Raw genomic sequence first — 14634 nt, 5'->3', positions numbered from 1 at the left:
TGTTTAACACAACGTCCCAACTTCATTGGAATTGGATGACGATTTCAAAATTTGGTACAGATTTTAGCAAGAATCATGAAAGTTGATACAAATGATTTCCTTTGCTGTGCCACATACAATTATGTGGCGGGCCGGATCTGGTCCCCGGGCCTTGAGTTTGATACACGTGTTTTAGACACTGTGTTTGGCGCGCTGATGATGTCATGTCACGTTATCAATGTGGTTACAGTGCTGTGGTATTTGCCTCCTTCTCAAGTTCCTATTTCTTTTTGCATAGTTTCCCCACATTGTTTAAGATCATGAAACAAATGTAAATATCACACAAAGATAACCCAAGTAAACATAAATTGCAGTTTTTGAATGGTGATTTTATTTATTAATGGGAAGAAGAAAAAAAAAAATCATAGTTACCTGGCCCCGTGTGAAAAAAATTATGACCCCCAAACCTACTAACTGGTTGGGCCACCCTTAGCAGCAACAACTGAAATCAAGCATTTTCTATAACTGGCAATGGGTTTTTCACATCTCTATGGAGATATTTTGGCCCACTCTTCCTTGCAGAATTGTTTTAATTGAGCAACAATGGATGGTTTTCGAGCATGAACGGCCTTTTTAAGGTCATGCCACTGCATTTCAATTGGATTCAAGTCTGGACTTTGACGAGGCCACTCCATAACCTTCACTTTGTTTTTTAAAACCATTCAGAGGTTGACTTGCTGGTGTGTTTTGGATTCATGTCCTGTCGTAGAACCCAAATGTGCTTCAGTTTAAGGCCACGAACTGATGGCTGGACATTCTCCTTCAGGATTTTTCTGGTAAGGAGAATTCATAGTTCCATCAATCATAAGTCGTCCAGGTCTTGAAGGAGAAGCAGCCCCAGACCATCACACTACCACCACCATGTTTGACTGTTGGTATGATGTTCTTTTACTGAAATACTGTTACATTTATGGCAGATGTTACGAAACACACGCATATTTCAACTTTCGTCGCATCAGTCCATGGAATAGTCTCCCAAAAGTCTTGGGAATCATCATGTTTTTTATTTATTTTATTTTTTTTGCAAAAGTAAGACCAGCCTTTATGTTTTTTTCTGGTCAGCAGTGCTTTTGTCTTGGAACTCTATCAAGGATGCCATTTTTGCCTAGTTTCTTCCAGAAAGTCATAAAGACAAAAATTTTTAAAACGTATTTGCAATCCACCTAGTATTATTAGATCTTGGCAACAAATTTACCCCAAAAATAAAAATAAATAAAGTCTATCTTCTGCAGTTAAGGCACTTCCAGGAGACTCAGTTGACTACGCTGGTTATAGTGAAGAAAGCTATTCATTGTCTTCCTCTTGAATACTTTATTTATCAGTGTTCCCAAGATGCCTTGTCGCTGTGTTCCTATGTATTGTTCCCATTCGGCAAAGCAGTTTGCGTGGCCAAAGGATAAAGTTACAGCGGCAAAGTCGACTGCTTTTGTAAAAGCAAAGCGGGTTGCATTTGTTTTGCCCGTCTAGACAAGCGTTCTGTGTTAAAAGCCTCACGAGGACAACATTTTGGAAGCTCTGTTTGTTGTGGACTGAATGAAGACGCATTACAGAAGATCTCGTGGTTGTAGCAGCATAAATCTGACTGTGGAAAGTGAAAGTGACTACCGTATTTTCACGACCATAAGGCGCACTTAAAAGTCTTAAATTTTCTCCAAAATGGATGGGGCGCCTTATAATGCGGCGCGTCTTATGTGTGCACAGAGTTCCAAAATCTGTAATTGTTGTTGTGTGACTTTAATGAGCGCTCCACTTGACTGACTGGGAGCATTTCCTGCCGACACGCTGCTTATATAGAGGAAGGCGGACGTGACTTGAGGACAGCATATGGACGTAAAGGGGAAGGGTGCGCGTGACAGAGGAGGCTAAAGACACGCCCCCAGTAAGTATGTAGTTCCGGTATGTACATCGGTTTGGCTAAGGACCCCCGAAAATGGCACATACGAAGATACACGCTTACGAGAAACAGTTTAAACTGCTAGCTATTAGTTACACGGAGGAACATGGGAATCGAGCAGCCGCAGCCGCGAGAGAATGCAAGTGAAGGAAGCAGGAAAACAAGCTTCGCCAAGTCAAGAAGACAAAGCAGAGTTTCCCCGGAAAAAAAAGAAAAACAAAACGCGGAAACAAGGCGAGGTGCCCCGAGTTGGAAGACCAACACGAGCAATGGATTAATGAGCAAAGAACAGCAACACCATTCGACTCAAGGCAATAACTCGGAGCTTGCCATCATTGCGGGAGGTTTGACGAACCGCTGGACATCCGTGCAAACAGGGCGTTCAAAGTGAAGTTGTGAGCGGCGTGGGAGCCATGGATGACAGATGGCGAACACAGCTTTAGTAAGACGAGGAGGCAGCGCCAGGCGAGTTATGCCACCATATGTGAATGGATTGTGAATGCTTGGGCTGTTGTTCGAGCTTTCGTAAAACCGGGCATCATTTCTGAGGAGCCGCACGGCAACGAGACTGACTCCGACAATGACGAGAGGGAACCTGGCTTGTTTGATGGAGAACTTGCCCAGCTGTTCATTTCGGATACAGAAGATGAGGACTTTAATGGATTTGTGGATGAGGATTGATAAAAAAATAACGTCAGTACATTGTTAAATACTTCAATAAAGTACAACCGAACTCAGTTTTGCTCCCGCTGCCTTTTTAAAAACATTGTTTTATCAAGCATGCATGCTACCGTATGTTTTAAGCTAGCGTATGTTTTACCATGCCTGTGCCCAATAATACGGTGCGCCTTGTGTGTTAAATACAGAAATAGACCCCGTAACTGAGACTGCGCCTTTTAATGCGGTGCACCTTATGGTCGTGAAAATACAGTAAGCAGAAATAAAATAATAAATTAGTACAGTAAATTAATTTCTTTCCATTCTCATAAAATGGAGGGACATGTCAGGAGGGGATTTCAAGTTGTTTTGCTCGTTAGCTAGCAATATTTCCAGTGTCGCTAATTAAAGTAGGAGACATAGGGGCACATTTGCTTCAGCTGCCCCCTGCTCCAGTGTGTTCAACTAACATGTGTATGTGTTCACTGTGATGGGTTAAATGCAGAGAACAAATTTCGTGTGCATGCATGCATGTTCATGACAATAAAAGGTGATTCTTCTTCTTGTTCTAACATAGCGACTTTCCGGGGATTTAGGAAGGAAAAAGGAAAACACGTGAGAGGAGAAGAGAAGGATTTATGGTGATTGCAGTGACCACCAACACCATGAGATGGCGCCTAATTTGCATTATGTACAGGGGAAATGATCTGGAGTACTTGTTCTTAGGCTTTACATGATCAGGATTTTTGGGGCCGATCACCGTTCAGCGAGTTTAAAAAAATGATAACTGATCACCGATCCGATCACAAGATGGAGCAATGTGTCTATTTAAATGACTTGTTAATTTATTGTATATACATGTGCACTTAATTGTTCAGAAAATTATATTTACAAAAAATAATGTATCTTCATCTATTTATGCCAGTGAGGCATAGTGACAGACAGAACAAATGAATGGTCTTCTATTAGATGGCAGGAAGTTCATACAGTAATTAATGAATCCACTTTTTGTGACATTTTCCAATTGTAAAATATGTGTCTTAGCTCCATAAAGGTTGCAGTAGTCTGACTGTGCAATCGTGAAAGACCAAATTTGTCTTGTAGTCTGATCCACCCATTACATGTTGTCTGTCTCAGACGTGTTGTCTGTCCCACACCACCGACGTTTTTAAAAAAATAACTTTATTGGTTGTCAGATATTTACAGTACTATGTCAAAAGACGTAAACCTGATTGGCCGATCAGTATAAAATGCTAATTATCGGCCGATACCGATCAGATCGGTGTAAAGTCTAGTTATATGTGCAAATTTAACTTGACTTCCTGTTTAAGCTTGTGGCCTTTTAACTTGAAGGGTACACCCGGAACTCAGAATTTTGGCACAAAAAGTAACTTCACACGGCACCAGTGAGGTTTGCAAACGAGAGTAGACCAAGAAGGTAGGAAGAAGACTAATAACAGGAACCAACGCCTATAAAACGTTTATTCCTTTACCTTCCCACCACTGAGGCCCAACGTTAGTGTTTGTAATACTGCGAGACTACGTTGTAAATTTTGTCCCAATTCATTGTGATGTAAAGTTGCTAGTTTGACCCTTGAGGTTTTAGCTCAATGTTAATCTGCAATCAACTGTTTATCTTGTTAGCTGCCTCAATGTTGGCATAGACGCAATTTATAGTTTCACTCACCCAATTTGACTTGACTGAAGTCCACGCCGTGTAGGCTGAGGCGCGGATGGAGCGAGAGTGTCAGACTTCTACACATCATGAAAGCCTCCTTTGCACAATATAATCTTATTCCAAGTGTTGCACTGAGGCAACTGGTCATTTTAAACCAAGTTAAGACATTTTTGTCTGCCGCCGCCATTGGGCACAAGCACGTTTTTGTGTGTGTGCTTCTTCGGATGTTTTCGCCACTCTCTTCTTCGGGGTCAGCGGACTGTAGGTCTCAACATTGGGAACAGACATTTCAATTTGAACAATTCCGGGAGAAACGCAATGTTAGTCCGGGTTCCAATCGGTTCTCGGTGACCAAGTGATGAGACAGACAGCAGCATTTGCACTGGCAACATTGTACCTTTGTATTCTATCTTGCGTGAACATTATTCCAGTAGTCTTTGGATTCTGGTTCAAGGATCCATTTGGAGAATACTTTAATCGCAGATGTATAGACTCAGTTCCTTGTTACAACCAATTTGAACAGTTGATGGGAGAGCGAATTGTAAAATAAGAGGGAGGTATTCTGTTGCACAAAGTGAAGGTAGTACAATCTAAGTAAAAAAAAAAAAAAAAAAAAAAAAAAAAGGATTTTTGGCAGGCACAGTCATTTTTAAGGGAGTTCAGAGGTAAAGTAGGACAACAGAGGCTTGAAGGTAATAAACATTGAAGAGAGGCTGGTTAAATCTAAGCCGGAGTGATTTAGAAGAGTAGAACAATAGTGGATGGGGAGGCTCATTGAAGGCGTTAATCATGAATGGCATGAAGTAATAATACATTAAGAAAGGTAATAGAGCACAGTATATTAATTAATAGGTACTAGTTAATACTACTCTTGAGTTCATAGTAGACAGGAGAACCTGAGGAGAAGTACTTCTTTGTCACAGAGCCCCTAAATTAGCAGGGAAATGAGCATAGTAAATGCTTACGACAGGACGCAGGGGTCCCAGCTGGGGGGACAAATTTACGACTTGCGAGTTTACGATAGGGGGAGCAGATGGTTGATCGGAAGAGATTGAGGTCAGAATGGTTGCAGAACATTTATGACCGTAAGTAGAAGGTTAAGAACAAAGGTTAACTATACCTTAACATTGGGGGTTTTGTTTGAACGAGGTTGGTAATCGGATGTAAGGAAGAACTCAGAATGTATGGACGAGACAGAAACACCCTTTGCTGAACAGGTGGCTACGGGAGGTCACGTTAGTGCTAACTTGACTTTATTGACAATTGAAAACCCAGTGTGTCCCATCTCATATTTTGTTACAGCAGCCAGTCATTCGCCTTTTTCGTCATGGTCATGCCAGGGTAGAACACCCTCGAAATTGACCGAGACTAAGCAGCGCTGTGCGGCCAGGAAGAGGGGCCTGACTGTGTTGATATTTTGTCATGAACAAATCAGAGAGACTCTTCAACATGACTGTGTCTGTATGAAAGAAAGTGTCTTTCATTGCACAATATGAGCAAATCCAAGGCCTTTGAGGAGACGACAGTAGACAGATGACCAGAAGAGAGCAGAATTAACATATGAATCAACATTTACTAAGTCGTTCATAATAATGTGATGAAAGTCTGTTTCATTGGGGGACAAAATGGACACTGCTAGAAGCAATCGAGGACGCTGTTTGGCTGATGTCGGAGTTGGTTGGTGATCGGTGGCTGGTCAGAATCTGGTGGGGGACACACTTGAGATAATTTGGTAATTGGTATTAAACAGGTCACCTGCCCTTGAAGGACAGAAATAAAGGACCAGATGCTTACATATAAAAAATAAACAAAACAAAAAAAAGGGCATTGTAGTGTTTGTTAATACTTATTTACTTTTAATGGGAACAGTGTTGTTTTGTTAATCACCTTTTTTTTGCCAGTGCATCAATGTCTGGTGTTGGTTTTGTTGTGGCAATTCTCAGAACACATCTGAGGTACTCATCACTCAGCTGGGATCTGTAGGATCTTTTGTTGGTGTTCATCACACTAAAAGTCTGTTCACACACACAGGTAGAGCCAAACACCATCAGCATCATCTGTGCCATCTTCCGGATTTTTGGAAATGTGTCTGCGCTTAATGAAGCATAAAACTCATCCAGTTTGAGAGTTGAACTTCTCTTTTAAGACAGTATCACATTGGCGATCAATCAGTTCCATGTGCATCTCCTGTGGCACTGTTTCAGGGTCTGGGATAGGCTCCCACACTCGATGGCACACTTTCCCCGAACTTAACCAGCGGACATTTGAGTGGTAAATCAAGTCTGGTGATCAGCATCAGTTTCTTCGAGAAACTTAATAAACTGACGATGCCGAAATGCCGTCGCACGAATAAAGTTAAGGATTTTTATAACTGGCTGTACTCCATGGTGAAGCTGCACTACATATTTACAAAGTGCTTCCTGGTAGATTATGCAGTGTAGGAAAATTACCTCCTGCTCAGAGTTGTCCTCTTTTAGCAACCTGATGTTCTTTCCAGTCAGATTTGGCAATCCATCTGTCCATCCATTCTCAACACCGCTTAGCCAGTTCAGGGTCGCGGGGCGCTGGAGCTTATCCCAGCTGACTTCGAGCAAAAGGCGGACTAGACGCTGAACTAGTCGCCATTCAGTCGCAGGGCACATATAGACACGGACAACTATTCGCACCCACATTCAAACCGTCACTGAGTGGGAACTGAACCCTCACTGCCCGCACCAAAGTTAGGCGAGTGCACCACTACACCATCAGTGACTAATTTGGCAATCCATCTGTGGTAATGTTGGCAAGCGTAATCCAAGGTAGCTTGTGCCTCTTGATGATACCCGACACGCTGTCATACAAATCCTCTCCTCGCGTTTTTCCCTTCAGGGATTCCATGGCCAAAAACTCCTCAGAAATTGTCATTAATTCATCCATCCATTTTCTGAGCCGCTTCTCCTCAATAGGGTCGCGGGCATGCTGGAGCCTATCCCAGCTATCATCAGGCAGGAGGCGGGGTACACCCTGAACTGGTTGCCAGCCAATTGCAGGGCACATACAAACAAACAATCATTCGCACTCACACCTATGGGCAATTTAGAATCTCCAATTCATGCATGAATTTCGCCTATGTAAAGTTTGCATATTCTCCCCGTGCCTGCGTGGGTTTTCTCCGGGTTCTCCGGTTTCCTTCCACATTCCAAAAACATGCACGGTAGGTTAGTTGAAGACTCTAAATTGCCCGTAGGTGTGAATACGAGTGTGAATGGTTGTTTATATGTGCCCTGCAATTGGCTGGCAACCAGTTCAGGGTGTACCCCGCCTCTCGCCTGAAGATAGCTGGGATAGGCTCCAGCACGCCCGCGACCCTTGTGAGGATAAGCGGTACAGAAAATGGATGGATGTGCGGTTAAGTGAGTGACGTCTAATCAAGCTGTCTCTTTTAAACTTGGGTAGTGATAAAAGTGAAACATTATTAGTCAGAGATATTTCTAAATTGTCAACCTAGCGGGATTATCGATTTATCGAGGAGTAAGACCAAGTGTGATGATTGTAATATTTATGTCAAACCTAGCAGATTTCAAATTCAAGTTCCGTGGTTTAGTGTATGAGTCAACTGGTTGCCCAAACCGGAACGATGGTTTGATGTTAGTTGCGTTAAAGAAGGCCTCAGGTGGCTATACAAGTTTCATAACTCTCAAAATACAGATTTAGATCTGCTAATCAGGTAGAAACACGAAGGCGCTGAATTCAACCACTGAGTATTGTGTTCAGTTTTTGTGTGGTGTGTATGTGGGAGTGGACATCCACTTCTGGGTCAAGGTCAATGGTATTGTCTGAGAAGTCTTGCTTGTTACTTTAAATGTTTATGTTTCATGTTAATTGAAAGCAGAAATTGAGACCCAGCTGACAGGAGTGATTTGTGGGAATGTGATCACACGCAACAGTAAGTCTCTCACCCATATTAAAGAATGATACGTTGGGAACCTGAGTTCGAATCAAGCTACATTTGTGGCCATGCCTCCTTATTGGGATCTTTGACTTTTAGTTTGCGTGTGATTTGAAGCACCAATGGGTCAAATTCGTCCATGTGGAGAAGGCTTCTATGCACTTTATTATGTCACCTGAGAAGACTGTCACGGCAGGTATGTTTATGACGACCAGTGACATTGTGACTGACAAGCCAGGGCGGTCTATACCATGTGTGGGCAAACTTCGGCCCGCGGGGCACATCCGGCCCGTTGATCATTTCAATCCGGCTCGCCAAAGATTGGTACAGAATCGTCCAAATCATATCAAAATCATGACTACATTAATTTGACCTTGTCCTGAAATGCCGAGTTGTTCCACCAGGTTATGCTGTACTGCCCAGTGGTTCCACCAGGTTGTCTTGTAATGCCCAGTGGTTCCACCAGGTAGCGCAGTAGGTACAGTGATACATTGACTTGACTTTGGCTGTTCTGTTTTTACTCTGCTACTGCTCTGAACACTTCTTCAACCATGAGTGGGCCAAATAATAATTCTCAAAAAAGGACAAACTCTGACTGCAACGGACAATCAAAACTGCTGAAAGGATTGTCGGTACCCCTCTACCGACCCTTGAGGACTGGCACGCTGCCAGAACTAAGACAAGAGCGCGCAAAATCCTCTCAGACCCTCCACATCCCGGTCACCAGCTCTTCCAGCTCTTTCCCTCAGGTAGGCGCTATCGATCAATGCAAACTAGAACTAGCAGACATTTCCAACAGCTTCTTCCCTCTTGCAATCAACTTCTTAAACACCTAACCTACAATTCCATTACAACATGCTGGCAATTTTTTGTCATTTCTGTGGGGCCAATTATATGTTACTCGTGCACTCACTGTAGTAGTCTTGCCACGCTGCACTATTTGCATATCTGTTGTTGACCAATACTGGCCACTCATGCCAGAGTAGCATCTGCTCCATTTGCACACTGACTGAGGAGTATCTGCAACATTTGCACAATCAACATTGTCCCAGATTATTGCACTACTTCTCATTTTAAACTGCATACACTCCTTGAAGTCTCGGCACCCTTTGCACAATGGTCATTGCACCGGACTATTACAATATTAGTCATTCGAACTGATCTAAGTGCTAGAGGACTCTGCATCTTTTTGCACAATTGTTCAAAAAAGCAAAAAAAAAAATGTATGTCTAATTTGTTGAGAAACCATTGATGGCTACGGCTCAGCGGTTAAAATCAAGCTTGCAGGCTCAGCAAAACACCTTTATCTGAAAAACTGCCATCCAAGATTCAGTCACACAAGACCCTGAAACAGCGCCACGGCAGCTGCAGATGGAACTGATTGATCTTCAATGTGATACTTCTTAAAAGAGAAGTTAAACTGGATGTGTTTTATGCTTCATTAAGCGCAGACACATTTCCCAAAATCCGGAAGATGGCACAGAGGATGCTGATGGTGTTTGGCTCTACATGTGTGTGTGAACAGACTTTTAGTGTGATGAACACCAACAAAACATTCTATGGATCCCAGCTGAGTGATGAACATCTCTGATGTGTTCTGAGAATTGCCACAACAAATGAATTTAATTTGAGCGATTCCGGTTCCGATTCCAGTTCCTTATTTCGATTCCGGTTCCAAACGATTCTCGATTCCAATTCTTTTTGGGGGCTGGTTCAAAAAAAGTTTGCATGGTTTAAATAAAAGTTGTCCAAATTATGATCATCCATTTTCTTAGCATCCCGCAGCATAGACTAAAATGAACATTTGACTCGAGGTTCTTTATAACCACTATCAATATCAAACCTATGAACTAAAGACAACATGATTGGAACTAACCCAATTGACGTAATATTCATGAATTAATGTTTCAGCTAAAAGTTATATATAGCATTGTTAAAATAGTTATTTGGGACTGTTTCATCACGTCAAATGGTGTATATGTGCAAGTTTTAACTTGAATTCCTGTTTTAAGCTTGTAGCCGTTTATTTTGAAGGGTACGCACTGGAACTCAGCATTTTGGCAAGAAAAGTAGTTTAAAAAAAAAAAAAATGTAACGGATGGAACTAAATGTTACAAAACGCTGGATTCTTTCCCTACCCATTGATGAGGCACAAGGTTAGTGTTTGTGATACTGTGAGACGTTTATGTGAATTTTGTCCCAATTCATTGTGACGTTTAGTTGCTACGGTTAAGTTTTAGCCCAATGTTAAGGTTTTTTTTTTTTCTTCTTCCTTGAATTTACATGTTTGAATTGAAATTTCCCGTCAACTTTGGAAAAGTCATCAAATAATTCAAAATTAAACTGTCATAATTTCTTATCTGAAATATGCTCTTGATAATAATGCGCACCCCCAAAGTTGACCCCAAAAATCAAGAAAAGTCTTCTACCCATGTAAAACACACAACCATGACTTTCTATCCATTCATTTGGTTACATGTTGTAAAAGTTAGTGGTGATTTCGTCAATTCTAAGCAGTTATATCATTTATTTTGGGATGTACTTGCTTTTAATAATGTGTTCAACACTGTGGTGCGCAATAGTGTTTGGTTTTGACATTGCGGTTTCATAGGGTATTATTTTCCCTTTCAATATGCTCATTGTCACGTGAGCAGTCTTGTACAATGGCAGTGAAAACAAGACAGGTAATGTGTCTGGAGGCAAACTTTCAATCCTGGTGCAACAAAAAAAAATGAAGACAAGATGTGGGGGGGGGGGGGGGTAAATACACACAAGGTCTAACTATTTAAGGGAATGACATAAAACAGCATTTTAAAAACGATATACAACAATACTACGCATGCTGGGACATCCTAGGATAAAAAGCAGCCATGTTTTGACAGTGCTGCCATCGTTACAGTTTTTTTTGTTTTTTGCCTCCAGACACATTACCTCTCTAGTTGTTTTTGCAGTATGCAAGACTGGTCACGTGTCAATATGCACGTGGAAGGGGAAAATAAAAGCCCTATAAAGCCAAAATGTCAAAAGTAAATATTAGGGTGCATCGCAGCCATGATATTAAATGTATTAATGTATACCTCAAAAGAATGCAAACGTATAGGATCATTTTATATTAAAACTAATGTGTGTCTTATTTTAAAATATATATCTAGTAATATACCTCAATTCACTGTGAAATAATTTTCTAACTTTTACTATAGCTACGCATTATGCACACTACTGACTTTTGAAGATTTTTTGGGGGAAAAAATTACGCATTATACATGAAAAATTACGGTAAATGGGATTTTTTCAGTGATGTTTCTAACAGATATCAATATATAAATACATAAGGAATCACATCTAACAAAAATGACCATTATCTGGCATTACTTCACATTTACACTTTTAACTGAGGCAAGGGAGGCCTGCAGTTCTATAGATGTTGTCATGGGATTCTTTGTGACCTCTTGGATGAGTCGTCACTGTGCTCGGAGTAAATTTTGGAGGCCGGCCACTCCTAGGAAGGTTCACCTCTGTTCTATGTTTTCTCCATTTGGGGATAATAGCGCTCATGGCGGTTCGTTGGAGTCGTAAAGCTTTAGAAATAGATTTGTAACCCTTTCCTGACCTATTGATATCAATTTATTTATCATCTGTTCTTAACCTTCTTTGGATTGTGGCATTTTGTTGCAGCTTTTTGAGATCTTTTTGGCATTTCATTTTGTCAGGCAGGTTCTATTAAAGTGATTTCTTGATTGAACAGGTCTGGAGGTAATCAGTCTTACATGTGGTCAGTGAAAATGAACCAAAGAATGTGACTGCCATAGTTAATTCATGATTTAAGGGGGGCAATTACCTTTTCACATAGGTCCAGGTAGCTTTGAATATTTTTTTCTTTAATAAATAAAATCACCATTCAAAAACAGAACTTTATGCTTAATTGGGTTATCTTTGATACATTTGTTTGATGTTAAGCATTAAAGTGAAGAAATTCTGCAAAAACAAGAATTTGAGAAGGGGGCAAATACTTTTTTTCCAACCAATGGCACTGAATGTGAGTCCTGGCAGTGTGAGAAATTAGGACATTGTTTGTGTGTTACCAATGTTGTCCTTCTCCTTGCAGGAAATGGAGTAGCAGCAGATCTCTCTGTCCTGGATGGCCGACAAGTTCCTAGAGAACACATACACAAACCACAATCAAGAAACTGTTGGCATCCAGGGTGGGGCTTGGCGTTCATACGGTTCATGGTGTTCTTACATCCTCTCGATGAGCTCCTTCTCGTCCAGAGCTCCTGGCAGATCCCGCTTGTTGCCCAGAACCAGAACCTGAAGACATGACACCATGTGACAGCTGTCCATTACTTCACAGTCATCATGATGGGCAGCACATGCTTTCTAGAAATGATGGGGAACGGCGTTCCTCCGCATATTCATAGTTTACCAAACAGATTTTATTTGGAACCTATCCTCTGTTATTTGTTGAAAAACTAATCTATTCGCTTTTTTTGTGCTCTGTATTGCTTTGCCTCCGTCTTGTGGTATCTTTATTCTGTATTCGGCGGCCAACTGGTTAGAGCGTCAGCCTCACAGTTCTGAGGACCCGGGTTCAATCCCCGGCCCCGCCTGTGTGGAGTTTGCATGTTCTCCCCGTGCCTGCGTGGGTTTTCTCTGGGCACTCCGGTTTCCTCCCACATCCCCAAAACATGCATGAATTGGAGACTCTAAATTGCCCGTAGGTGTGAATGTGAGTGCAAATGGTTGTTATCTTGAGGTACGACTGTATACTGCAATAACCTTCCCGCGTTAATGTTCTTGACAAAATATGGAAATTTGGACAAACTGTTCTGGAAGTGAATTTCTATAGGTTGGCAGCTCTGCTGTCGACCAGTCAAGGGTGGACTCTGCCTCTTTCCCAAAGTCAGCTGGGCTAGATTTCAGCTGTGTTTGTTTGTATGTGCCCTGCAATTGGCTGGCAACCAGTTCAGGGTGTATCCCACCTCCTGCCTGATGATAGCTGGGATAGGCTCCAGCGCGCCCGCGACCCTAGTGAGGAGAAGCGGCTCAGAAAATGGATGGATGGATATTCTGTATTCGCACCAGGGCTTGGTCCCTATCACAGGGTGAGCTGAAATCAAGCCCAGCTGACTTTGGGAAAGAGGCAGAGTCCACCCTTGACTGGTCGACAGCAGAGCTGCCAACCTATAGAAATTCACTTCCAGAACAGTTTGTCCAAATTTCCATATTTTGTCAAGAACATTAACTCGGGAAGGTTATTACAGTATACAGTCGTACCTCGAGATACGAGTGACTCGTCTTATGGGTTTTTCGAGATACGAGCCGTCCATTGGCCGAGTTTTTGCTATGACTCGCGAGCCCAAACTTGAGAAACGAGTGCTGTATGGCAGCAGGGGTCTCCACTGACTTGACAACAAGCACCACTTTGGCTGATATAATTAGTAAACATTCTTTAAAAAAAAAGACACTTCAAGCTGTACATTGCCACTACCAGTTTGAGATTACTTCAAAACTAACTATAAAACAAAGAGAATCACACGTGTATTTGAAACAACCAAAGCCTCCTTCAAGCATGCGATGGAAAACACAACCGCCATGCGGGCTAACGGCAATTTAAAGCCGTGGACAAGAGATACGCCTGTAGAAGACAGGATCATTTGATGTGGAGGAATCACTCGGAGCAGATCGATCAGCATGCAAAACATTATTTAAAGAAGAACTGTAATGTAATGTGGGGTGCAAATGTTGTTACTGTGTGTTTGTTTGTTATTTTTTTGTAAAAGATGTAAAACAAAGGTTTTTGGACCGCTGATGAGACACACAGCCTTCCTGCACAGCAGAAGCCGGGAGTCGAGCGAGTGTAGGGAGAGCGAGCGAGAGAGAGAGAGAGAGACGCACGCACGCACGCACGCGCGCGCGACCCTAGTGAGGATAAGCGGTATGGAAGATGGATGTAAGATTTCATTGCATCAACCCTGTAATGGCGGACATAGTTGCAGCCAGAATCAAAGTATGAGATTTTGACATGCCCTCGTCAAAAATATCTGTGTCTATGGATTGATTCATCTTTACCAATTTCAACTTTGGTCGATTAAATCAGATTTAATAAGCTCTCATAAATCAATGAAAACTCAGCACTTTGCAAAAAAATAAATAATACTGCTCATGGATTGAATTGGATAGTTTATGCATTGACAATAGTTTAGATCTTTATTTTGTGAATGTACTTGTATAGATGTCTTTTCGTGCATGTTTACATTTCCTACATCCACTATTGCTACTGAAATAATGAAAATTTCTCCATTGAGGGACTAATAAAGGCTATCTTATATTACCAATATTTATTATTAATAATAATATACTTTTAACCTGACCCCGTTCTCAGATGACATCTCCAGTGACAATTCATTTCTGGTTCAGTGGGCATCTTGTGAAGCCGTG

General features: G+C 41.7%; 1 protein-coding gene across 1 annotated transcript in view; it reads right to left on the bottom strand.

Moving 5' to 3' along the window:
• The window catches only part of LOC133465348 (ADP-ribosylation factor-like protein 8A), a 36294-nt gene that overhangs the window by 2783 nt on the left and 18877 nt on the right, over window positions 1-14634 (bottom strand). Inside the window, exons 5-6 of the mRNA XM_061748044.1 lie at window positions 12437-12504; window positions 12279-12349 (exon numbers count right to left, since the gene is read on the bottom strand). Of these exons, the coding sequence (XP_061604028.1) occupies window positions 12279-12349; window positions 12437-12504 (139 nt within the window). The remainder of the gene's footprint in view (window positions 1-12278; window positions 12350-12436; window positions 12505-14634) is intronic.

The sequence above is a fragment of the Phyllopteryx taeniolatus genome, chromosome 1 (genome assembly GCF_024500385.1).
Source record: "Phyllopteryx taeniolatus isolate TA_2022b chromosome 1, UOR_Ptae_1.2, whole genome shotgun sequence".
NCBI lineage: Eukaryota > Metazoa > Chordata > Actinopteri > Syngnathiformes > Syngnathidae > Phyllopteryx > Phyllopteryx taeniolatus.
Note: the sequence above shows the minus strand (reverse complement) of the source record. Positions and strands in the feature narration are given on the sequence as shown.